General features: G+C 39.7%; 2 protein-coding genes across 4 annotated transcripts in view; one reads left to right on the top strand and one right to left on the bottom strand.

Annotated features, from left to right (window-relative positions):
- The window catches only part of LOC120766465 (trichoplein keratin filament-binding protein), a 123,027-nt gene that overhangs the window by 93,132 nt on the left and 3,373 nt on the right, over window positions 1-26,522 (top strand). The window lies entirely within an intron of this gene.
- Window positions 17,304-22,649, bottom strand: LOC120766466 (peptidoglycan-recognition protein LB-like). Its single transcript, XM_040092004.1, has 3 exons — window positions 22,446-22,649; window positions 20,359-20,817; window positions 17,304-17,769 (listed from the first exon to the last, which is right to left on the bottom strand). Exons 1-3 carry the CDS (start codon window positions 22,534-22,536, stop codon window positions 17,582-17,584), a joined length of 738 nt encoding a protein of 245 aa, XP_039947938.1. The 5' UTR covers window positions 22,537-22,649; the 3' UTR covers window positions 17,304-17,581.

Raw genomic sequence — 26,522 nt, 5'->3', positions numbered from 1 at the left:
CTTTTAATAGAGTGCCTTAAAAAGAATAAATCAGATTAGCCCGAAAACTGAGGGTTCTTAAATCATTGTTGAGAGGTTGGTAAAGTCAGTAGATTATTTCATATTGAACATTTAAATTATTCAAAATGTTTTTTATGTAATAAGTTGAAAGCCAGCTTAGATCTAATGTAGTGTAGGTAAAATCAACAGGTTCCACAGCCATTTACGAGATCTTAATTCAATTTAAAGTATGTCTTGTACCAAAGCAATGCTCGTACAAGTACTGAGTTGAATGCAAATATTTGCTCATTTTCAGCTTGTCGATAAATGCAAAGTGGATTTTTGGTTAATATTTATAATGGCTAACATAACAACTGCTGAAAAAAGTTTAATTATAATATATTATTTATACTTATAAGAGACACTTTTAGGTTGTTTCATTGTCTATTTGTTTGTTTAGTCAATGACAGAAAAGCTCTTCGATTGTTCTGCTTGTTATCTTTGCCTAAACTCTCTTGTCCAAAAATTTGCATGTCGAAGCAACAACATAGTTATTGAATTGAATTCGGTACAAGTGAGTAAGCGGCTACCTCAACAACGCTTATCATTTTTTGAATAACTGTAGTAGTGTGTTCGATTCGCTATTCTCAAAGGCAGTGTTGATGGATGTGTAACCAACATCCTAAATCCTAAATTAACGGTAAAATTATTTCTGATCCAAATCAATTATTTTTGATAACCCCAATAATATGAAACCTGTATTTATGATAAACTTCATAAACTGGGCTGGATATAATCGGTCTATATTCTATGGGGTAATCCAAGTAGAGGTACGTTTTTCATTAGCCTTTATGGACAAATCACGCGTGAGTCTTGTCATATTGACATACTATTTTTGTTCATTATTGTTTGGCTTTTCATCAGGGAAAGACTTAAGCTTGAACAACGTTTACAAATCGTTCAACTTTAGAACGAAAATTTACGTTCTATAAAGAATGTGTTTTGCGCGCTTCGGTCAAAATAATCGGCCTATTGAGCGTAGTACTCGCTACACCATCGCCCAACTGGAGATCCAGCATTCATTATTGGATAAAATTTGACCGAATAGACCACGTTCAGCACGAAGTGAAGAAAATCTAACAGACGTAGCTGAGAGTGTACCCCGAAGACCGTGAACAATCGATTCGGCTGCAACTCGGACTGACGTATGGAACGACTTGGCACATTTAACGTCGAGATCTTAAATTTAAAGCTTCCAAAATACAGCTTGTGCAAGAGCTGAAGCCGCTCGACCTTCCCAAGCAACATCGCTTCGCTCTATGGGCTCTTGAAAAGTTCCAAGAAGATCCGACGTTTTTGAGCTAAATTTTGTTCAGCTATGAGACCCATTTCTGCCTCAGTGGGTACGTAAGCAAACAAAATTGCCGCACTTGAGACGAAGAGCAATTAGAAGAGTTTCAAGCGCTGACATTTCGTCCAGAAAAAGCAACGGTTTGTTGTGGTTTGCGGGCCGGTAGAGTCATCGGTCCATATTTCTTCAAAAATGATGCCGGTGAGAACGTTACCGTCAATAGCAACTGTTATCGCGCCATGATAACCGACTATATGTTGTCTGAAATTGAAGCCCGTGATCTCGGCAATATTTGGTTTCAAACAAACCGTGCCACTTTCCACACATCGCATCATTCAATGGATGTATTGAGAGAACACTTCTGTGAGCTGATAATTTCTTGTTGTGGCCAATCGATCGGCCCACCAAAATCGTGTATCGCAGTTAGCCCTTTTCTGTGGGGATATGAAAAGTCTAAAGTCTATGCGGACAATCCCGCTTCGATTCAGGCTTTGGAATAAAACATAACGGGTGTCATTCGCGACTAACCAATCGAAATACTCGAACAAGTCATCGAAAATTGGACTCAACGGATGGACCAACTGAGACGTAGCCGCGACCAACATTTGAAAGAGATATGTAAACTTCAAACAATAAGTGCCAATGAATGCCTTTCGAATGATAATAAACATTCTCCAATAAATTTGAAGTTTCTGTGTTTTTTTCTTTAAAATAGTAGGGTACCTCGTAATGGACTACACTATATAACTGTGTAACCTTGAATGTGTACCTTGACTGGATATAATATAATTTGCTCCATTTTTTCCAAATCAAAAATATTTGGAATAAATGGGCTACCCCTGTATCTTTTCGATTCTCGATCCACTCTGTTTGTTGAGCTTGGACTATACGCATTGATCGGAAAATTGAAGTGCATTATGGACTTCAAGGGTTAAATGGGCGTCGTTAAATAAGACAATGGCCTATTTGCCTATTTTCAAATTTGTTTTTTTTTTTTAACATAAAAAGTTTAATATTTTGTTCCAACTTTTTTTTTTATTTCAAAGATACAGTTTTTATAAAGATTTGCGCAATTTTCAAAGGAGAGTAATCAAAACTCGGCCATCACGACGTCATGCCTGCCTTTGCGTTGACTGCAGAACTTTTTACAAGATCTTCCAAAGTAAAATTACAAAAGTACGAGACTTACTTTGTTTTATCATTTTAAGAAGGAGGCGCTGCTTCGAGTTTCAATGCAGATAATAATTTAAAAACGTTTTATTCGTAGACTAAGCTGCTTGATTAGGTAATTGGTCTGTGGTGAGCTGCATCACTTCTCCCAAAGATCCTACTACCCTTCAACGGACTGAAGGGTGAAAGGGCGTCTCGTCGCCCACTTATGGACCAAAAACCATATCTTAGGAACTACTAGACCGATTTCAATGAAATTCGGAATATAATATTTTCTTAACACCCTGATAACGTGTGCGAAATATGGGTGAAATCGGTTCACAACCACGCCTTCTTCCAATATAACGCTATTTTGAATTCCATCTGATGCCTTTTCTGTATAATACGAGTATATACATTAGGAACCAATGATGATAGCGGAATAAAACTTTACACAAATACGGCATTTGAAAAATATGTAAATGACGGATAATGAAATCCCGATAATCACTTTATCATGTGAGAGTATAAAATGTTCGGTGAACTTAGCCCTTCCTTACTTGTTGATATATATTTTTTTTAAATTTTCAATGTTAGAAAATGAACCAAATATAGGATTATAATAGATAATATTTAATTTAAATTTATTAATTTTATTTCAACATTATTTAACAAATATTTTCGAAACAAAATCTCAATCACACGCATTTAAATGGCTAATCGCGTGTGAATAATTCGAAGAAAGTCACAGAGTTCGCGGAAATTTATTGTTTACTGCCCTCGATGTAGATACTGAAAAGAAAAATTCCCCTTCATAAAAATAATAAATAATTGGCTCAGCCGTGTGTGGCAATTCATAAATGAGAAAAAATGTCGTTTTAAACTACTCAGTTGTTATTAGCAAAGCCGCACAAAATACAAGTAATGCAAAATTTTCCTGTTGTTGACAGCGAAGAAAATGTTTTAAATTAGAAGCTTCCGCAAATCCGTTACTATTTCATTTTGTTTCAAATTTTATTAACAGCTAGTCTGCTATGAATACCTTTCGCCTGATATGAATTAAAGGCTGAGATCAAAACCATTTATTTAATTATGCCTTGCAGCTTTTGTTTGCTTTCAATATGCTAATCTCTTAAAGCTTTTCGGAAGTTCATAATCTTGATAATAAACAATGTTGCAATACTCAAACAAAATGAAACGCACTGTGTAGCCGCAAGTTGAGATGATAATATTGAAAGCCACTCGCGTGGCCTCAAAATCCTTTTATCTGTTTATATCAGTTAATCATTTCCTTTCGGCCTTCATTCCTATATTATTGCAAGTTTAACCTCATTTTGTACGCCCTTGCAACAAAAACATTTGTTGTTTCGTGTTTTTCGTTTATCCCTTATCATTCGCTGTTCGCTATTTACCGTTTTGTACTTTGTCCTGTTGTCGCTTTTCTTTTTTAATTACAACCGCCAGGGCTAGGGTTTTATTCATTCGCTTTTGGTGAGTTCCTTTTGTGGTCTCCTTCAAGTTGTTGGCCACCAGCTGTGCGTTGACTGTGACACAAAGCCGGCTAAAGGAACAAAAGGCGAACAAAATAGCGCCACAACCAAATTAAGTTGGTGCAGAAAAAGGAAGTTTTTCGGCCCACAAAACACAAACTTTTCACGCCGACATATTCGCCGCTCGTTCGGCGTCAAGCGTGACCTCCTGTCAATATCCTGTTAACACATTTTGGAACGGCGCTAGGAGTGGGCGCAGGTTCCCCCTATACTGTGACAGATATTCGAATTATAGTAAAGTGATGTTGTTGTTGCGCTTATGGCGTGATACAGTGCAATTCCTCAAACGAAGCAATAGACACGCAATTAATATTTTCATGTCACATTGAGCAGAGAAGACGCACACAAAGTGACGAGTCTTGCCCCCACTTTTCGAAGTCGTATAATCTGTCGCCTTTCAGCTATTGAAACAACCAGCTTAATTTGGTCTGCGAGTTTTCTCGGCGTCAAAAGGCATTAAAGGCAAATAAAAGGCGCACATAGTACTATACACAGATATATCAATAATTATATAGCGAAATGTTCAATGTATTTCATTTGCCCCCCAAATATGCAGCGTTAACTCATTGCCATCGCCGCCTCAAGTTGTCATCCAGCTAACCAGGCCAGTTTGTCAAAGGCTCGCAGGCTGATTTGCTTCCTACGGCTGGGCGGGCGGCGAACGTGTCAACCATCAACACTGATGGCGGCGATTTGGGTTAGTTACCAAAACTTTTTCGCTCACTTAATATATAAGTATATAGTATATGTGTGTTTTTTCGTTTTTTGCTTTATAACTTTTAGTTCTTGTGTCCTTTAATCGGCTCATTTATATATTACGGTCGGACGGTGGAGAAGTATTAACCACTTGCAAGTAGTTATGGGCATAATTCTTATAGATTTGGTATGTAACAGGTCAGTTGAAAAGTTCCCGGCCGGACACATAGATGGCGCTACTAGAATTATGCCATAAGATTTTTTGTTAGCCCTAACCTTCGACAGGCGTGTGTACAAATTTGACAGCAGTCGCTGTAGTAGAAAAAGTGGACCGCCAAAGAAATTGCTATCGACGAAAACATCAGAAAAGTCCTCAAAATAATTTTGGATGACCGCAAAGTGAAATAGTTCGAGATAGCAGGAACTCGAAAGATACCAACTGAACGTGTATCATTCACGAGTACTAGGTCTGTGTAGAGGTAGGGTGCCGCGCGAACTCACTTTTGACGAAAAACAAAAACGAGTTGATGATTCGAGACAGTGTTTGGAGATGTTTAAGCGTTATAAACCCGAGCTTTTGCGTCGATATGTGAGAAAGAATGAAACATGACTTCATCATTTCACTCCGAAGTCCAATCCGCAGTCATCCGAGCGGACTGCATACGATGAACACGCTCCAAATCGTGGAAGAACGCAACAGTCGACTGGCAAACTTGTGGCGTCCGTATTTTGGGATGCGCATGGAATAATTTTTATTCACCACTTTGAAAAAGGGAGAACCATCAACAGCAACTATTAAATAGTGTTATTGGACAGTTTGGAGGACTGAAGCGCCGTAAAATGGCCGCATTTGAAGGAAGAGAAAGTGCTGATTCAACAAGACAATGCACCGTGTCACAATTCAGTGAAAACGAAGGCAAAAATCTATGAACTGGGATTCAAATTGCTTCCGCATTCAACGGATTTTCCAGATCTTACCCCAACTACTACTATTTTCTGTTCTTGGATCTCAAAAGCATGCTCGCTGGAATGAAAATTTCGTCGAATGAAGATGGTACGGCCAAAACTGAGTCTTATTAGGAAGCAAAGAACAAATCACACTGCATAAATGGTATCGAAACCTTGAAGAGTCGCTATAATCACTGTGATACTTGAAGAAAAGTATGTTGCATAAAAAAAACAAATTTGCCAAAAAAAGATGTGTTTTACTATGGCAGGCCTAGGGCTTTTCCACTAAACTGTTACGTGTAAGTAGTTGTGTATGTAATTCGTATAACACTGTTTGTTTGTATGCGTGAAAGTTTTCATTTATGGCCTGTAAAGTTGACACTGACCTTCAACTTTGCCTTACTTTTGGGCCCCCTCCAGCCATTTGGATTCAATCATACGTTTCGCTTAAAAGTTTCATAATGCCGCTTAAAATGACAAAAGTTTCGAACCACCACTCTGCGCTAAGTGAAACACCATTTAGGGCGCCCATATTTTATGACATTGACGCATTTAAAGTGTAAAGTAATTGAAATTGTTCCCACATCAGCAAAAGTCATCAAATGACTTCTAAAACACAATGAGCACAGTTCTGCTCGACTTATGGCGTCTTAAGTCTACACACTTAATGAACGTTTGTGTTGAAAAATCGGTAGTCTACATGATAATTAGAAAGTCATAGGCGAAGTTCGAACTGGTGTGTCTTATCCCATTCTTCATAATGTATATTTCCAACATTTAAATTATATATTTAATCAACACCTACTTTTAAACTCGTATCTATTCGTTCAATGTCGAAAGCCTTCACTTAGAAAGTGTCAATCAATTCACACAACTTCCTCCCTGAACAGTTTTTAATAGAGAAATTCTGGAAATTCTCTACTCTTTGCAAGCTTTTCAATTTTCGTCCGCGTCTTTGCCTATTCCTTATTTGAGAGTTTTTCATTTTACTTTGCAAGTTTCATTTCTTTGTTTGTTTTATTGTTGTTTAAGGCGTGCTATTCAACGGATGTGGGGAATTATTTGGAAACTCAAATGAATGTCAAAAAGAAATTGCAATCAAATCGTAAGCGCCAAACTAGAGGGACCCTTTTGCTGCACACAGAGCAACTTATATGCACACATATACATATGCGGCAATGTCTAAGTATGTGTATATTACACATACTTCTAAAAGTACGTAAATTGCTTTGGCTGTGCGTGTTTCTACCCCATTGAACTTGCCACGCGCCACAGCTGTTTTAAGGAGCTGGGAATGTTTTGACTTTTTGTTGAATTTTAAAGAAGCCTGATTGGCAAAAGTGCCATTTTTCATCATTTCACTTGAAAACTTTGCGGATTAGTTTGCTTTTAATGGAAAAGGCTATAATAGCTACAATTATAGGCTTAAAAGCAGAGGTATGTACGTATTTATGTATAGGGTGATCGATTTCCAGGTTCCCAATTTTTTTTTAAAGAAAAACACAGAAACTTCAATCATTCGAAAGAACATTCTTTCGTATTTATCTTTTGAAGATTATCTCTTTCAAATGTTGCCGCGGCTATGTCTCAAAAGGTCCATCCATTGAGTCCAATTTTCGATGACTCATTTGTGCATTTTGACTGGTAATTGGCGAATGACGGGCGTGATGTTTTGCCCCAAGGCCTGAATCGTAGCGGGATCATCCGCATAGACTTTAGATTTTAAATATCTCCACAGCAATAAGTCTAACGGTATGATATCCCACGATCTTGGTGGCCAATCGTCCGTTCCAAAACGTCAAATTATCTGCTCACAGAAGTGTTCTCTCAACAAATATATAAATAATTGACTGATGCGATGTGTAGGAAGTGGCGCCGTCTTGCTGAAACCAAATGTCGCCGAAATCACGAACGGTCGCCATTGACGGTTCCGTTCTCACCGGCATCATATTTGAAGAAATATGGACCGATGATTCCACTGAGCTCTTCATTCTCTTTAGGTTCCTTTTCGACCCAAATGCATAAATTTTGCTTCTTTACATACCCATTGAGTCAGAAATAGGCCTCATGGCTGCACAAAATTTGGCTCGAAAACATCGGATATTCTTGGAACTTTTCAAGAGCCCACAGAGCGAAGCGATATTGCTTGGGAAGGTCGATCGGCTCCAGTTCTTGCACAAACTGTATTTTGTACGCTTTCAATATCTCGACCTAAAATGTGTCAAGTCGTTCCATACGATCGGCGTCGAATCGACTCCCACGGTCTTCGTGTATGTTGACCATAAGTTGTGAGAAGCGCGCGAAGAGAGCATCAGGGGTGCCTTAATGATTATACGCACCACTGAAGTGTGCCTCAAGGCTTACATATCCAGTTATCTTTCTAATAAATTCATTTCTTCAAAAACATGCTTTAGAACTAATCTCTTCGCTTTCTTTGTCTTAACCTTAGCCATTTTATTTGTTTTTAAAATACTCTGCCACAGACCTCACACACATACACCCACACACAATTGCATAACGAAGAAGAAGCGTGTATATAAATTTTAATTTATTCCCTGTATTCAAAGAAATATTTGATTAGTTTTTGTTATACGAAGGTTAGACTCTTGTATGTTGTTTTCTCTGAGAATTTTCAAAAGCCTTTACCTGTCATATACATATGCAAATATTATGAAATTCTACTAATTTGAAAATGAAAGTACATTGGTTTGAGCCTTCGCTTTTGCCTTCCAATTGCTGGCCGGATCTTGTGTTGCGCCTGTTGCACTTTGTGCTTTCTTGCTGCTCGCATTACACTTGCAAATTGCTATGCTACATATACTTTGTTGTAGTTGTTATAGCACTTTGCTATTATAGTGAGTTTGGTTTTTGATTTCAACTTGCACTAAGGCACTTTGTTGCCACATTTGCGGTAACTGCTGTCACTTTTATTAACTACGGCAAGTAAGTTTGCAGCCTTACGTCGTCTTCCTTCAATTTATTCTTAGGTTTCCTGCAAGCATACACTATCGTACAGTGTGTGTGCGTGTGCGTGTGCGACAGAGTTGCCATCAAGTCTAGCGTGTGCATTAAATGCATGTGTGTAAGTTATGAATACGTGGATCTTTTATCCAAACTTTGTGGCAACTTCGCCTTGCCACCTCTTAATATGTGTGTGCTCGCGCATAACGTTTCATTACATTATCTCTGCCCATAACGAAGTTCTCATAACTGAATTTGTATTTGTGGATTACTTAGCACTGAATCTCACATAGCCAACTGTGGTAGAAGAGACGAATTCAAGTGACAAAACAGAGCTGTGTCATTCTGTGAGAAAACTACATAAAGTTATAAACAAGCTGGGAAAAAAATTCTTGCAACTTAGTCATTTTATTGCGTGGTTTATATGTTATGTATATATGTATGTCTATAGGAAAATACATTTCAATGCTTGTGTATAAATGTGTGAGTGTGTGCGTAATCACCAAATATGCTGTCATGGAAAACCACTCAAGTGGCGCCTGGAAGCACACTATAAAATGCTAGCATGCTGTATTTTTGTACAAGGTGTGTCCAAAAAAGAACCGAACTTTAAATTTAAATCAAACAACAAGCAGTGATATCTGTTGAGAATATACAGCATTAAAATATACATTTATTCTCTCTCAAACCCCCCTAGTTTCATGTAAGGCGGTTGATGAGCGTTAAAGTTACGGCTATTTCAATGAAAGCAAAAGTGTGCAATTTTTTATGTCCATATTCCATTTTTAAAAAAAAAAAAAAAATACAAAATTTTGTGATAAATTAAAAAAAAAATCACTGAGATAAAAAAGTGATCGATTTTTCGATAAAAAAAAAAAAACCGATTTCTCTCATCAACCACGTTCCATTTTCGATTGATCTGATCTATCACCACGTTACTATTTTCTTCTCCCAATCTCAAAAGCCACAAGAAAGAAACATTTTATGACGATAACTCACACTTCTTGCAGAATTAATCGGGAAACATTTCCAAAATTTACATAGAAAAATCTATGGTTGACCATTCTAAACGTTATTTTGAGTCTATTGGAACCCATATTGAATAGAAAATAAGTAAAAAAGGCTAAGTTCGAGTGTAACCAAAAATTTTATGTTCTTGCAACTAGTGAGACCCAAAGCAGGGGAAATACCTTCAAATGTGGAAAACTTTACATTAAACTAGGTTAAGTTTTCACTCGATTTGTTCCATTTCAGGCACAAAGCATCACCGTTATTAGAATATCACGCTCATCCAATTTCACTAAGATTCCCCACATTTTGCCCGATATACTTGTGTGCGGTATAAAGTCAGCCGGAAGTTTGAAAATATTTTCTCCCGCTCTTTCGCCATTTATCTTACATAAGATTTGCCATTTCGTCATGAAAAGATATACGATCCAACGACGAGTCGAAATTATTAAAATTTAGCACAAATATTCGGAGTCAGTGGCCTCAACTTTAAGAGCGATACGTCCAATTTACATGACGAACATAAATCGTCCTGTCAGATCAACAATGGAGCGTTTGTTGGAAAGATTTGAATCCACAGCCACAGTACAAAATGTTCCCGTGCCAGTGAGACAAAGAAGTGCCCGTAGTGTCGAGAATATTGCTGCCGAATCAATTTAGGAAGACCCAAATCAGTCTCTCACACGTCGTTCTCAAGCGTTAGGCATCTCTGTGACGTCGTTGTGGCGAATTTTACGAAAAGATCTTGGCCTACATTCTTACAAGATCAAACAGACGCAAGAACTGAAGCCACTTGACCACCAGAATCGTCGTATTTTCTTGAATTGGGCAGAGCAAAAACTTGAAAAAGATCCGGGTTTTTATTGAAAAATCACTTCAGCGATGAGGCTCATTTCTGGCTGTATGAGTCCATCAGTCGCCATTGCATCCGGAAAAAGTTACGATTTGGTGCGGTTTATGGGCCGGTGGCGTCATTGGGCCGTACTTCTTCCGTGATGATCAAGACCGACACGTTACTGTGATTGGGAATCGCTACCGCTCAATGATAACCGAATATTTGTGGCCGGAATTGGCTGATATGGACTTGGACAATATATGGTTCCAACAGGACGGCGTTACAAGCCACGCAGCGAAGTTTGGTGAATGTGTTATCTCACGAAATGGTCCAGTCGATTGGTCGCTTCGATCATGCGATTTGACGCCGTTAGACTATTTCCTGTGGGGCTACGTCAAGTATATGGTCTATGCCAACAAGCCAGCGACGATTAGTGAACTTCCTATGAATATCGAACGTGAAGTTCAGCAGTGTCGACCGATTTATGCTTGAAAACAGACGAAAATTGGGTTCAGCGCGTGAACTTCTGCAAGCGTGCTCGTGGCAGACATGCAAAAGAGATCGGAATAAAGAATTTCATTGATGTGCCAAACCGTTTTTGTTGTATTTAATTTTGTAGTGCTCTTATTGAAAACCCCGCTATTAGTATACGGGGAGCTAAGAGAAGTATTGACCCGACTCAACTCATTTTAGACGTGCGGACATACAATTATCAGGAAATAATTCTCTCTGTATTTCAACTATATATCGCACACATATTTCGCACATATTTTCGATGAAAAGTCAGCGATAGGCACTGGGGTCCGCATCTTCGGTTTCTGTGGGCTGGAACCATTATGGTTCAATTTTCACAATTTTTATACTCAAGATGAATTACCTCAAAATCTTATTCGGGGCGAGGCTACGCCCACTGTTGAAAAGGCTTAGCTAGCAAGATGGATTTTACTCCAATACCCTGTACCAAATTACAGCCGCGTGTCTTAATAACGGGTTAGTTATGGTAATTTATAGGTTTTGTTGGCATGGCAGTGGTCCGATTAGACCTATCCCCAATACTAAACTACTTTGGAAGCCAAGAAATATGTGTACCCAGTTTTATCACGATATCTTAATTTTAACTTTAGTTACAGTTTGCACGAGCGGTCGGAAGAAGAGGCCGTGGCCCGGATTTCAACACGTCTTGTCAACCTGATCATTTGTAGATATATAACACTATATCTCTCTCGATTAGTTTTATGTGCTACAAACAACCGTTAGGTGAACAAAGAACATGTTGCAAGAGTATAATAACTCGCAAAGATAAAATAATTGGGACATTTTATTCTATATTTAACAAATTCGGCTAGTTTTAGAACGCACCTTGTCTGTGTGTGAGTAGATGTTATATTGTTGCAGCTGTTGTTGCATTTGCTATACTATCAAAATGATGTATTATGTTAGGAGGAAAATATGAAAATGCACATTCATGAAAATTTTGCACCTTCACTTTCACACACCGACCCCCACCCACATGCAACCAAAACGAGGTCATAGCATTTAGCCCAACCCGACTCGCTGAGTCCTTAGTTGCATATGCGTTTTAGCTATACATATATTGGTGTGGCTGGCACAATTCAAAGCTGAATATGGCGAATATGGCATCGTTGTTGATATTGGCGGTGCGGCGTCTGCGGCGAAGCTTCGTGCACGGCGCCACCTGATATGCAAGGAAACAGGTTTGCAGTCACGCATATTGGTTTGTGGTAGTTGCACGATGCACGTTGCCTGGTATTAAGTTGCAGCATCTCACGCTCTTAGATGTTCGTTTATGTAGGTGTGGCGCGTTTTGTTATTTGTCCTCTCCTGAATGAATATATACATACACGTATATATGCGTAAGACTGGCAAGATGGTTGATAATGCCAAAGGTTTCTTGTGGATAAAACAATTTATTTTAATAGAGTTGTGGCAGCGTTACGCTGTGTGTGTGTTTTTATGTGTCATGAAAGTGAAGGCACAGGCACTTGTAAACATATCTAGGTTGTCGAAAATTGAATGGAGATTAACCCACTACCATATTGAAAGTGAAGTATTAAGTTATAGAAATATTTCTGTCAATATGCTTCCTACTCAAATTGCTACATTTGCTGACAAAATTTGCAGCATAAAATTATTTTTGGTGAGTTAGTAGTTAGATAGTACCTCAGATAGCGCAACGCGATTCCGAAAATATCTGTACCATACAAAGAAGCAACTAGTTTTCCGCTGCCGGGCAGATCTTGTGAAACACTCCACAAACTCACAACAGTTTACTGCAACTGGAGTAACGAACTAAGTTTTCGTTTTGTAATTTGTGCTATTTTACCGTCTTAAAGCTATGTTCCCCACAATTTAATAGAAAATTGGTATATTGCGGTAATCTCTCGCTCACCTCATCAAATGTCGTCAGCACTGCTTAGGCAAATAGAAATAATTTATTTAGGCAGCTCTCAGCGGGAGTAAAGGACGCACGCAATTACTTTCAGCAAAACAACTTCGTACTGAATCGTTCAATGCAGGCAAACATTTCCTCATCAAATCAATTTTATTGTAATTAAACTTGAGCGAAATTAGAACGGTCTTTTAGTGTGTGTATGAGAGTATGTGAGTACGAATTCACTGAAGTATTTATCTTTCCTCGCTCGTTTTTCGATCTCCTTTGACAACACGTGCCAATGAGTTTTCGTCACTTGATTTCTGTAAGCACACGTCCAAATGAGTACGTGCGTATTTTTATCCCAACATTTTTCTAGGGTGACTCGGTGTTCTTTGGCTGTAATTTATTTTTCTGTTTCTTTTGCTCACGAATTAATCATGCCACATGTTGATACACACATACACACATGCCTATTTGACAAAACCGTTCCTTATGCCGAAAAATACCGTTCCTTATACCCGAAAATGGTGTTGTTCTAAGAAGCTTCTGCCCTTTTGCTCTTGAACTGTGCAAATAGCTCTCAGCGAAAGTGTTAGTGCCATGCAATTATTTACGGTAAAAGTCATCTTCCTTGTTTGCAAGGCAGGTGAACATGTTTCTATCAAGTACCTCTAGCTAAAGTGAAGTCCACTCAAGAAAAACGTACAGTTAATGAAAGAACATTCATGGTGAGTTAATGAACAGACACTCATTCTCAATCAATAACTGTTGTATTAATGCTAATTTAGGCACTCACATACAATCGAAATCGTGGCAATCCGAAGTCCAATTGAGAGTCATCGGAGTAGATGCACACGATGAACCCGCTTCAAAGCGTGGAAAAACGAAACAGTCGACTGGCAAGGTTATGGTCTGTATTTTGGATTGCGCCTGGAATAATTTTTATTGACTACCTTGAAAAAGGAGCGACCATCAACAGCATTATTGGAATGCTTAAAGTCGAAATTGCCAAAAAACGGCCGTTTTCATGTACTCAGATCTCAAAAGACTGCTGGCTGTGTAAGATATTTTCGTTAAATGAAGACGTAATCGCCGAAACTGAAGCCTATTTTGAAGCAAAGTACAAATCATACTACAAAAATGGTATCGAAACGTTGGAGGGTCGTTTTAATAAGTACATCGTCCTTAAAGGAAACTATGTGTCATTTAGAAGAAACGAATTTTGTCCAAAAATTTGTTTTACTATGATCTGCCGGGGACTCAATATACCTGTTATATCTATCCTTTAGTCGCGTGCAAAACTTAACTGATCATCAAAAAGTATTTATTCTGCAAGCGAAACTAAAGCTAACGGTAATTATTATACCGTTATTATTTCGAAGCTTATAAGCTGTGTTCCAAAGTAAACAGGAAGTAGTTTTTGTATCTAGCGCCCCCTGGTGGCGTCATCTATATGTCGACTGCTGCGGTAAAATCTGCTATCTTTATCGATTGTCCGATGAGAATTTCATGACATTTCATCGATTGGAAGTGAAGTTATTACGTTTTAAGTGCCAGTATGTTTGTGTTATCGGTGCGAAAATGAGCTTCGAACAAAGAGCCAACATAAAATTTTGTTCTAAAATTGGTAAAGCTTTTACCGAAACGTTTCAATTGATGAAACAAGTTTATGGCGATGATTGCCTATCCCGAGAAGAAATGGTTTCAACGTTTTCAAAGTGGTCGTGAGGACATAAATGACGATCAACATGTGGGCCAATCAAAATCCGTGATCACCGGAAATTCCATCGAAACTGTGCGTGAATTCATCAAAAATCAGTCGAAATCATCATTGAAATTCATGGAAATGGAATTGAACATCTCCAAAACAACGATTTATCGCATTTTGATCGAACATTTGGGCTTACGAAAGGTGTGTGCACGGTTTGTTCCGCACAAATTGACTGACGACCAAAAAGGCCGTCTCATCGGTCGACGCTTGTGGCCTATTATTTGACCAAAAATCACATTTTAACCATCAACCGCTCCCCGTATTCGCCTGATATGTCACCGTGCGACTTATTCCTTTTCGGAAAAATGCATTTGCCGATGAAAGAAAAGCGTTAAGCAGACGTAAAGGCCATTCAAAAGGTTTGCACCGGCATACTGACGGCCATACCATACCGACCAACGAGCTAAAACACTCGTTCGACATGCTTTTGGACCGTGCAAAAAGCTGTATTGGAGCAGAAGGAAAATATTTTGAATAAAATAAATTGATTTTGCCGAAAAAACCATTTGTTCTGTCTTTTTTTTTAAGTCCTGTTTTCTTTGGAACGCTCCTTGTATATTGAAAGTTTCTAATATGCTAATTGCTCTAGCTCCATTCTCAAACTTACTATTCTATTCAAATCAACATTTGTATTTTTAAGTTTCACTTCAATTATCGAGAACAACAGTGTGCGGTTCTACATTTTGTTTCGAACCAGAAAGGCATATACATATATATACACTGTAAAGCCCAAAAAAAAACGTTAGAAAGCGTCGTTCAAAGTCTGACATTGAATTCCGTGAAAAAGTATGCGAACTAATTTGGGAATATGCAGATAACACAAACGTCAACCACATAAATTGAATATCGAATTTCGAATACCCTCAGGCTAGGCGTACACACGCACACTCACACGCACACTCACACATACAGCCACGCAATGTTTTCGTATGGCACACTTTAGTGCGGATTTGACAAATTTGCAACATAAGTTGAAAAGGCTCACTACAATACACGTCCATACCGCACTCATGTGTTGCTCACTTCGACGATGTCGATGTGTGTTGGCTACGCTGTAAAAATTGAAATATGTCAGATTCACTAAGCTCGCTGGAGGCGTAAAATCCCGCGTACTCCCAGCGCCACTCGACGCATTCGGTCACTAATTCTATCAGAGTGCTGTCAAGTGCACAATTTGCGGCAGGCTTTCGCACGGTATATGCGAGTCAACGCTACCAATATACGGTATGTCCAAAAAAAGCGCCACAAATTCGTTTGTTTCTGATTTAGTACTCCGCCCGGTACTGGTTTCACAGTTGAATAAAATCTAAATTGCAGGTGTTGGGAGCTGGTATTGGGTGTAGTGGAGATTTGCGGTTATTGGTTATTGGCAATTCAAGTACACTTATAGTTAGGCTGAATAAATAAGTGGCTGGAAAACGATTTGAGTCGATGAAGCTTAGAGTTTTTAGTTTCAGAAAAACGCAGCGAATTTTAGTTAGTTTTTGATTCATGAACTTCGCAATCATGAACTGAAAATTGAATGTTGCAAATCTTTCAATTTGTTTGCGAAGGTTTTTGTGTGAAATTTCTTATGCCAGTAATACAGTTACATTTTAAACTTAGGGAGACTGTTTAATTAGTTTTAGTTTTTGCTTTAGCCAGGCTTTCAACCCATAAATGTCCGGCTTCGAATGTACGAAGTTTTGCCCCGAAATCTTTAACAATCTTGCTCGTACCATTTGAAAGTTTCAGTAACCTAATGAGATACAACCTGAAAACGTGGGGTTACGGTTTCAGCTTATGGCAATAAGACATCGAAAGATTCCTATGCAAAAGGTTTGATGCCATTGATCGTATGGTTTGGAGATGTAAAGGTGTTCGTTAAATAATCCTGGTTAGATTACGAAAAAACTTTCAAAATCGAACGTCTCAGCATGGTCCATCGGAGATTTGCCGATTTCCTAGTATTTTTGTAAAATATCGTCATATAGTAAGTGTGTTTGGTTTAGACTAGATTTTTTCTGTTTTGAATGGGAATGGGTCTTCTCGTGTGTTCTGGGCTTTGCGGCAACTTGGCCAGCACTGGGCTACCATCAGTCCATGTGCTGTCGCAAGATCCTCTTCAGAGTTGTAGGGGCTCTAACGGGGTTCTTGCTGTAAGGTTGTAAATAAGACAAAATGAAAACATCTCAACACTTCTTTCTTGATTCTGGCGCCTTTGCGAGATCAAGGCTCACAACACTTGAGAACTCACTTTCTACCGAATTGATGAAAATAGGAATTAAACGTCTTAGCAAATTTGTATTGACCATAAGGTGAATGCAGGAGCTCTATTTTGATGGCTTGACAAAGGGCTATATACAAATAGTGATCCTTTCGAGGTTCCACAACTATTTAAAGAAAAAACACCGAAACTTCAAATTTAATGAGGAATGTTTATTATCATTTGAAAGAACATTCTCTGATATTAATTCAAGACTAGCTTTCAAATGTTAGCGGCTACGTCTCTGATGGTCCATACGTTGAGTTCAATTTTCGATGACTCACTCGAGCATTTTGACTGGTAACTGGCGAATCCCACATCGTGCTGTTGCCCAAGGCCTGAATCGAAGCGGGACTGTCCGCAAGGACTTAAGACCTCAAACCTAACTTAAACTATTAATGCTTGTCTTACTCACTCTTTTTAAGATAAATTATTTTATTTTCGGAATTCTTTGAATTTACAAATCTTCTGCACAAATACTGTTAAAACTTAAGGCATTACATTACCCACACAATAAGCAACTTGTAAAAGAATAAATACCAATTAAATTAAAGCATGTAAATTCAGTGTCCTTCTCTGCAATACGCAGTTTTCTGCCAATAATTTCACTTCCGCGTATTACCGCCGCTGCAGGTCCGTATCTTCGTCAGTCTTCTTATGCATTATTTGCTACCACATTCGTATGGTATATCCTTACACGGCGTGTTGCTCGTAGTGCGGCCATTCCTTGAGCGCATTGTACAGCCGGTTGCCTGGGCAGTCTGTCGACTTCACTTGGCGATGGCCGAGCAGCACGTAGTCGCGTTGTATGTGGCCCATTTGTGTGCCGTAAGTTATGAGCTGCTGCAATTTATCCAGCACAGGGAGTGGCGGTAGGTCGTCTGATTGACGGGATGCGCAAAGCGAGCAGAAGCAGAAGATGGAAAATGAAAACAAAAAAAATGAAATAAAGTAGGTTAAATACGTATATAAGGTGTTAACATATCACTACTTCTTTGTTGTAGCTGAAGTGATTAAAATATGTTTTCACAACATTCTGAATTTTTCATCGCAATCTCTTAAATTTAAGCCACGACTAATGAGTTTTTGCGAGAAGCTGTAAAGTTCTGAAGGATGCCATTTCCGTCGCTTGAAAGCCGCTTTTTAAAAAATGCTTAACTATATACTACTGCGGGAAAAAAGTAGTACGATTTTTTAATTTCGTAATATTTTTTTTTCTAGGTTGGTATGACTGTTAGTGACAAATGTCACATCGAAATAATCCTTCGTGTTTAGAATACGCTTGTTTTTCTGAAGTACATAAATTGTATTCGCTAATTTTTACGATGAAGGAAATTATTCAACAAAGAAGTTCCATTAAATTTTATGTGTAGAAAAAAATTTCTGGTCTCGAAACGTTCAGAATGTTGGAAAAGGCGTTCGGTGATAGTTATGTGTCACCAGCCAGTGTTTTTTATTGCTAAAAATTACTCAAAAAGGGTCGGGAACGCCTTGACGAATCACGTCCAGGACGGCCATCAACATCAACTGATCATCAACACGTCAATAAAATAAAAGAAGTGGTGCTTCAGAATCGACGATTAATAGTCAGAGATCTTACTGGCATCTTTGGAATATCGGAAGAATTTGAAAGATTATTTGAGCGTGAAATCACGATTGGTTCCGAAATCTCTCAATTCAAAAACATCGTCGCGTTAAACCATGTGAAACCATGCTTTTTGACTATCAGGATGTCATGAAACGTATTATTACTGCTGTTGAGTCTTGGATTAGATCTATGCTTACGACTCGGCCGAATATCGTGGCAAAGGTGAGCCGAAGCCGAAAAAACCACGACAAATCAGGTCGAAAATCAATGTTATGTTGACAGTTTTCTTCGATTAACGAGATGTGGTGCACTCCGGATTCCTTCCAACCGGCCAAACTGTCAACAAGAAGGCCGGAATAACCGCACCACGATAATGCACAGTCGCATTGATTCTTCGTGAGTTTTTTGTCAAATTTTCACCTAATATCGTGCCGCAACCATCGTATTAGCCTGATTTAGCTCTGTGTGATTTCTGGCTATTCAGCAAACTCAAACGACCGCTCCAGGGAAAACATTTTGAGCCAATTGAACACATTAAACGTGACTCGCTAGACGCAATGGAGACTATTCCGGAAGTTGACTTTAACAAGTGTTTCGAAGATTGGAAAAACGATGACACAAGAGTATTATGGTCAAGGGGGTTTACTTTGAGATGATCGACATAGATTTTGAAAAATAAATAAATTATTTTAAAATTTTGAAGAAATTATTACTATTTTTTTTTGCTCGAAGTAGTAAGATTATGTTTGCTAAGAGCAGCCACCTACTTAACTGCCACGCCCACAAAGCGCCATTAAAGGAAAACCTACAAATTGCCATATTTAAGCACTGAAATAAGATATGGGACAGTAGTTTAGCGTAGCGGATCGCAGTGGCTGGGACAAAACTTTTTGAAAAAGTGGGCGTGGCCCTCTAATAGGTTTAATGTACATATCTCGTTGACCCATAAAGCACAATGGCCAAATTCGCTTAAGACATTTTTTTTTTTATAGAAACTCTTACCCAAAGATTGAAAATGGATGAAATCGAATGATAACCCCACTCACTTATCATATAGCGGTACTGTTAAAAAGTACTAAAAGCGCAATAAATCAATAACTAACTACGCTTGAGACATTTAATTTTACCTCCAAGATGGTATGAGAGCGTTTTATACGAGCCGGTGTTAAAATCGGACGACTATTGTCCATTTTTAGGTAAAAGCACTTATCTCAGGACCTACTCGACCGATTTCGACTAAATTTAGTATGTGTTATTCTTCTCATATTGCTGTTCTTCTCATATTCATATTAGCACAGTGCTACTTCCCAGCCCCTAGGTATCGAATATGTGGACCCCAGTATCTATAGTTGATTTCTGATCGAAAATATCGGTCAATGTAAGAGATATACAATTGAAATGCAGAGAAAATCCTTTCCCGACAATAGTAACAATTAAATCGGATTAATACTTCCCTGAGCCCCCATATACCTAATACAAAGATTTTCGATTTTCCGGGTGACTTTATACTGCATATGTCGGCTCATATTTTAGATATCTCAATGAAAATGAGAAAGCGTGTTTTACTCATATTTTTGTGCCTAAAATAGATAAAATTGGGCGAAAGCTTGACCTAACCCCCATATATGTAACTAACTTTCGGATTTCGGAACATCCAGCAGATTTTACTCGATATGATTGGTGATTGTATGTGAGATACCTTAATGAAACCCAGGGAACATAATTTTAGTATGTGGCATGATGATGATATTTCATTCCTGCTATTTGCAAGTGCATAAAATATTCGGTTACAAGCGATTTTAGCCCCTCCTTACTTGTTAATTTAAAGTTTACTACACTACTGTTTTTGTCATGCGTTTCTCCTCGTTATTCCATCACTCACCTGTCCAGTCACCGATTAGCGCGATACCCACGCTGCGCGAATTATAGCCGACAGCATGTGCGCCCACCACATCGAAGCCGCGCCCTTCATAAATCTCGGCGCGTTCGTCGCTGCCACCGATTAGGAAATTGTAACCGACATCATCCCAACCGCGCTGCTGCTGATGGTTGCGCTGTATGGCGCGTACGGTGGCTGCACAGGCGTTGAGGTTGCTGCGACAAGCGCTTGCTGGCGTGGCAGTGTGATGAATGATCACATAGGATACGCCACCCGGCAGAGTTGTGTGCGTTGGTGTGTGTAGCGGTGGCGCCGCCTGCCAGGCGCTGCGTGACGTCCATTTCAAATTCAATTTTGCTTTGTTGCTGCTGTCGGCGGCGCTACTTATGTGAATTCTTGTGCTTTCGGCGTTGGGATTTAGTAAGGCTGATGATGACTTTGTGCCGGTGGCTGCGGTTGGAGCTGTCGAAAAATGTGAGAAAAATTTGGTCACTCGAACCGCGTGTGGCAGTGTGTTTTAAGTGAGAGCATGAGCGACATAATTATCAAGGCTTAAATGCTGGCTATAGGTATAAAGTTAAAATATTTTGATTAGCACTGACAGCCCTACAAATGATTTGATTCTTAGGTTTTTGCACAAACCTCAATTGTTTCACTTAATAATTCAATTTTCTAATTTCGAAACATTTTCTCTATATGTGTGTGCGCATTTAGTGCTGCGTATTTGCCTACGCCGCTCAGCCGAGTTAAAAAATCTCTATTAAAACGCACCGACGAAACCAAAAATTCCAAACTTCAGCGAAGATTGATGAACACGCTCTGACAGCTGGTAAATTGAATACGAACTTTGTTTTGAAATTGAAGTTGTGCCAACAAAACGCGTATGTTGTGAGTGTGGCCACCAAACAAGCAGCGCCCAATCAGTGGATTAATTGCTAAAAGCAAGTGGTGTAGGTGGAATAAAGAAGAAGATAGATGAAATTTGACATGAACGCACGAATGTCGCCCTGAGCATTTGTCATGTGGGAAATGGGGCCGCATAAAGCGCTCGGTTGCTGTCTGCTTGTTCATTTGGTTGCCCATAAGTGATGACTCTGATATGCGTCGGTGGAATTTCGCGTTGACAAAGTACTGTATACAGGGTTTGTCCGGAAAGTAAAAGGACTGATTTTCTTCCGCCGCGACTGAACTTCGGAGTGTGCGAGCACCAACTGGATTCGGAAGAGGGCGTTCCTGGCTAATAAACGAGCGGCTGGTTAGTTTTCTCCGAGCACCTGGAGAGCCAGGACAAACATTTTCGCGCGACGTGTTTCTGTGAGTGCTGCAAGCCGAAAATGCAGCGTTCGTTAAAGCAGAGCGATTAAATTCTGTGTGAAACTGGCTAAATCTGCGACAGCGATGTTTGATATGGTCAAGCAGGCTTATCCAGATGTTGAAAAGCGGTGTGTTTCGGTGGCATCACGCCTTTTTAGAGGGTTGAGCGGCTCTTCGCCCCAAAAAAGGGAAATAATGAGCAAATTCAAAGTGAAAGCGATGTTCATTGTCTTTTTTGACATCAAAGGCATCGTCCACCATGAATTTTTTCCTCCTGTACAAACCGTCAACGCCAAGTTTTACGTGGAAGTCCTCAAGAGACTCAAACGAAGAATCAATCGGGTCAGAAAAAACATCGCAACCGACAGGAAGTTGCACAACGACAAAGTTAGCTAATCAAGGCCGGCATCCCAACGCTTACGCACCCGTCCTACAGCCCAGATGTGGCCCCGGACTTTTTTTTTGTTTCCTTGCCTGAAAAGGCCGATAAAAGGCAAGCATTTTGAGACGACATTTATTTTCCGAACAAACCCTGTACAAGTATGCATGCTGGATTATTCCCGCCAGTATACATACGTCTGTGCCACCTAAACTTTTTCTAAAAATATTTAAAGGCTTATATTGTTATTTGTGTGGGTAAGCGTTTATTGCTGCGACCCTTTCGGGTCTACTTCAAAGCATATTTGTTTACTTCGAATTTCATGCGCTTTCATTCAACTAAAGTTTAATAACTGCAACCTATGCATATTCAAACTTGCCACAAATACTTCAAATACCTGCGTGTGCACCGTCCAGCAGCCTTATGACCACGTACACCAACAGCATCAGCGACAACAACCGATTTGATAATGCAGCAATTCTCGGCATTTTAAGTATTTTCCCAGTTCGAATGCCGCTTGTCACAAATATTTCGTGGTTTCTCTCCTTCGCATCTAATAAACTGTGCCGTTACTTTAGCTTCGTTGATCGCACTTTTTAGGCGGCTGCGCTACTGAACGCTAGGCCGCCGCTGCTCTGGCATTTATAGCCGCTTATCTGTCCACTATTGTTTGCAACGCTTTTGTGATAAGCGACGTTTGTGTAATTTTTCGTAGATTTTAGGGACTTTCCTTTTCCAGCATTTTCCCCAATGAGGCGACACACAGCGCTGCACTCAGACATACAGGTTTTGTGCGTACAGACATACATACACATCGCTTTGAAATAACAACGTTGGGAAAAAATCACCCTCTACGCCTATCGACTGGGCGTTAGTGTAATTTTGTCGTGTTCACTACAAGCGCCATTATAATCAGCGCCATCATCAAAGCCGCAATCCATGCCGTGGCCACCACAACGCCATTACTTGCGCCGGTCGGCAGTGCCCGCATTTCGCTTGCACCAACCGTCGAACTAAAACGAATGCTTATCAGCATCTGTGCGTTTCAGGCGCTCACATGCTCGTGACCGGCTCGTCATTTCTTCCATTGTTATGGCTGCTGTGCTGTAGTCTCTTATCAGCGCAACGTCTGCGGGAATCACTGTTTGAAATTACGCGCAAATACATACATACAACCAAGCGCCGCTTGTAGTGGCCATTGTTTTTGCTATTGGTGAGCTCGATTCATTTAGACCGTTTGCTCGACGTCCGCATGTCTGTAAAGCCATTAGTTGCTTCCTCTGGCAGCGCGTGCCTTCCGCTTCACTCTTCGACGCGTCTTCCTCGGTAAAAGCATGTAAAATGAGAAAGGAATGGGCCTTTTATTTTATTATTACTTTTGTGTTTTTTTGGCTACGAGATAAAAAATCCCAACTTGCTCATCATTATCGTCGCGTCTTTTTGTGTGCTTGGTGACTTACTTTAATTGTCTGCTTTACGCTATATTTGTCCATCGTATTTGGCAGTATGCCATATAACTGCGGCAATTTTGTGCGTTTTGTTTTGCTTTTTATGATTTCCGAGCCGTCTGGGTTGTCTCATTTCACTTAAACATTTTCCGCTTGATTACCATCGACGTTCTTAAGTATACTGATTTTGTAAATTTTATAGGCCGCCTTCCTGTCGTTGTCGTTCTTCCCGTGGCCCGTTTGCTGCTGTCACAGCCCACTAAGCTAGAGCGCACTCATATTTGCTGCCATCATTTTAACACATTTAAGCTTATTAGCTTGCCTTTGCTAGTCGCAATCAGCAGCTACAACAAAAGCAATAAGCGTGGTAGTTTTCTTGGCAGCGGCAGTCGTCGTGGCTCAAATGAGTTGGTTGTCATTCCTCATTGTGGTGATTTTATGGTTATTGTAAGTTGTAGCGAAACAAGTAGCAACCGAATGACTCATAAAGTCTTCCCGTTATTCCAAAAATTTGCGACTCTTTGCTTGATTGCCCGTTTCCAATTCCTATTTCCGCTTCCTCCTTCCTTGGTAGGCGTCATTGCTGCAAATCTTTCGCCAATTTGACGGTTTCGTCGTATTGATTTTGTCCCTTCTTCCGCGTTGCTCATTGTTTTGCGCGTTGTGTCTTGTATCCGTTTCAAGCAGCAGGAGCGGCCTATCTGCAGTCTATATGTTCGGCTGCTTTGCGCCAGTGATTTGCTAATAAATTGCCTATCAACGTAAAGGCGTGAGAGCCGCTGTCTCTTCGCATCGGATTGCCACAATTTCCATGAAAATTTTCGCCGTTGTTGCAGAAACGCGGATTTTTTCGCCTAAAAGCGGCCCATTAGCATAATAATAGCGTCTAGTTGGCGTATGTAACCAATATTGAGTTTACCAAACGATTGCGCGGCCCACATTGCAGACCGAATTTGTGTAATGCGTTGATTTGCTGCCTTTGGTGATTTCACGTATGAAAATGAAAGTACAGAGTTTACCAATAGAGATAACGTGATTTTAACAGCACGTGGCGGCCATGGTTGGCTACGGATTTGTGTGAAATTTTGGCAATGTTATGGAAATCCACGTACTCTGGTGAATATTGCAAGAGCTCTTCTTGCAGAAAATCATCTTCTTAGATGAGGCCCATTTCTGGTTTAATGGTTTCGTCAACAGACGAAATTGTCCGGCTGTGTATGGTGCAGAGGTATGGACGATGACAACATCTGTTGTGTCGACGTTACGAGTTTTCGAGAGAAAGGTTCTGCGGAAAATTTATGGTCCTTTGCGCATTGGCAGTGGCGAACACCGCATTTGATGGAACGATGAGCTATACGAGATATACGACGACAATGACATAGTTCAGTGAGTTTAGAGATAGCGGCTGCGCTGGCTAGGTCATGTTGTCCGAATGCACGAAAACACGCCGGTTCTGAGAGTGTTCGACGCAGTACCCACCGGAAGAAGCAGAGGAAGACCTCCACTCCGTTGGAGAGATCAGTTGGAGAAGGACCTGACTGAATGAGCTTGATTTGTGGAACTTTTTCTAGTAAGCGGTTTCAGCTGATCCTTTTTCACAATATAAATAAATAAACCTCAGTCATCCTTGAAACTCGCGTCTCTTAAGAGTTTAACATACATTACGGTTTCCTCAACAAACTTTTTGCTCGATTAACGATTATAGTACTATCTTCCCTGCTGGTCAATTAAATTCATTTAATCTAATGATTTTCTAACATCCTCATTTTCGAACAACAAAATGTATAATAAGTATTTTACTATCTGCAAACAAATTGTTACAACTACCAGCTTGCACATTCATCCAATCCAATTAAGTGATTTTCCTTAATTAGCACGCACATAAAATCCATTTAAATTGTTATTAAAGCCTTCAAAGAAAATTACCCAATAAATAGGCGAATGGGTGTGTGAGAACTTCGAAAAATTGTGCAACATTTCGAACACTGAGAATGAGTGGGAATAAGGACTCGCTAGGGATGTATGAATTGACTGGAAGGCAGAAGCACGCCAGGGCGCCATGGTATATATATATATGTACATATATATATGTACATACACACTAGTATGTCACGCGCTGCGCCGATTGGCACTCACATACCCGTGAAGCTGTGAAGCTGCTAAGGCACAAACCCATGTCAAATGTGAGTAAATAATCTCAGCGCACAAAATCATTAGCACAACATTCGAGACCGAGGCGTGAAAACACAATTCCCAATCGACCCCGCTAAGTACGACCAAGTACACATGTACGCTTGTGTGCCTTCGGCAGTGCGCTGGGTTGGGACTCCACCTCCATTGACACGCGCACAGGCAGAAGCCGCCTAGGTGGTTGTGTGTGTTGTAAGCTTGCTTCTGCGTTAGATCGCCGTGGTGTTGCCACTTTTACACAATCACATAGTTATTCTTCCAACGGCAAATGGTGGAGTGCTACTCGAAGAGCTGAAAGCATAATAAAGCCTCTGAAATTAATTACCAAAAAAACAAAAAAAAACAAAAGAAAACAAAGCAGCACGCAAGTATTAAGTGTAAAAGCACTGAGATGATGATGTTCGCTTCCTGTTGGCTATAACTGTTTGTGCTTAATAGCGTCAGTGTGAGTTGGCAGCCTGTGAAGGGCGCATTGTTGCCACAAATCAAGCAACACTCGCCGCTTTTGGGCGCCATCAGTTAACTAGCAGTTAACGTCATTAGCATTATCGTGTTATTGGCACTCGCGGCGGTGCAAATATACTATACATGCACATGTGAGCGAGTACTTGCCAGAGCTATTCGCACACTTTAACCACTTTCTGGTTCATGTTTCTAGTAGAGCTGCAAAATTATCGATAGTCACACCATTCGTTAGGTTTGATAGTTTAAAAAAATATTATCAATAATATCGGTAGGTTTTCCTCTTGAAATGTAATGACTCTTCGATAATTTAAATTAGGAGACTTGTTTTGTACACTTAATTTTTATAAAATAATTTTGGGTTTTATTTAGAG

Source organism: Bactrocera tryoni, chromosome 1 (assembly GCF_016617805.1).
Source record: "Bactrocera tryoni isolate S06 chromosome 1, CSIRO_BtryS06_freeze2, whole genome shotgun sequence".
Taxonomy (NCBI): Eukaryota; Metazoa; Arthropoda; class Insecta; order Diptera; family Tephritidae; genus Bactrocera; species Bactrocera tryoni.
The sequence above is the reverse complement of the archived record's forward strand: the minus strand, read 5'-3'. Positions and strand labels throughout refer to the sequence as shown.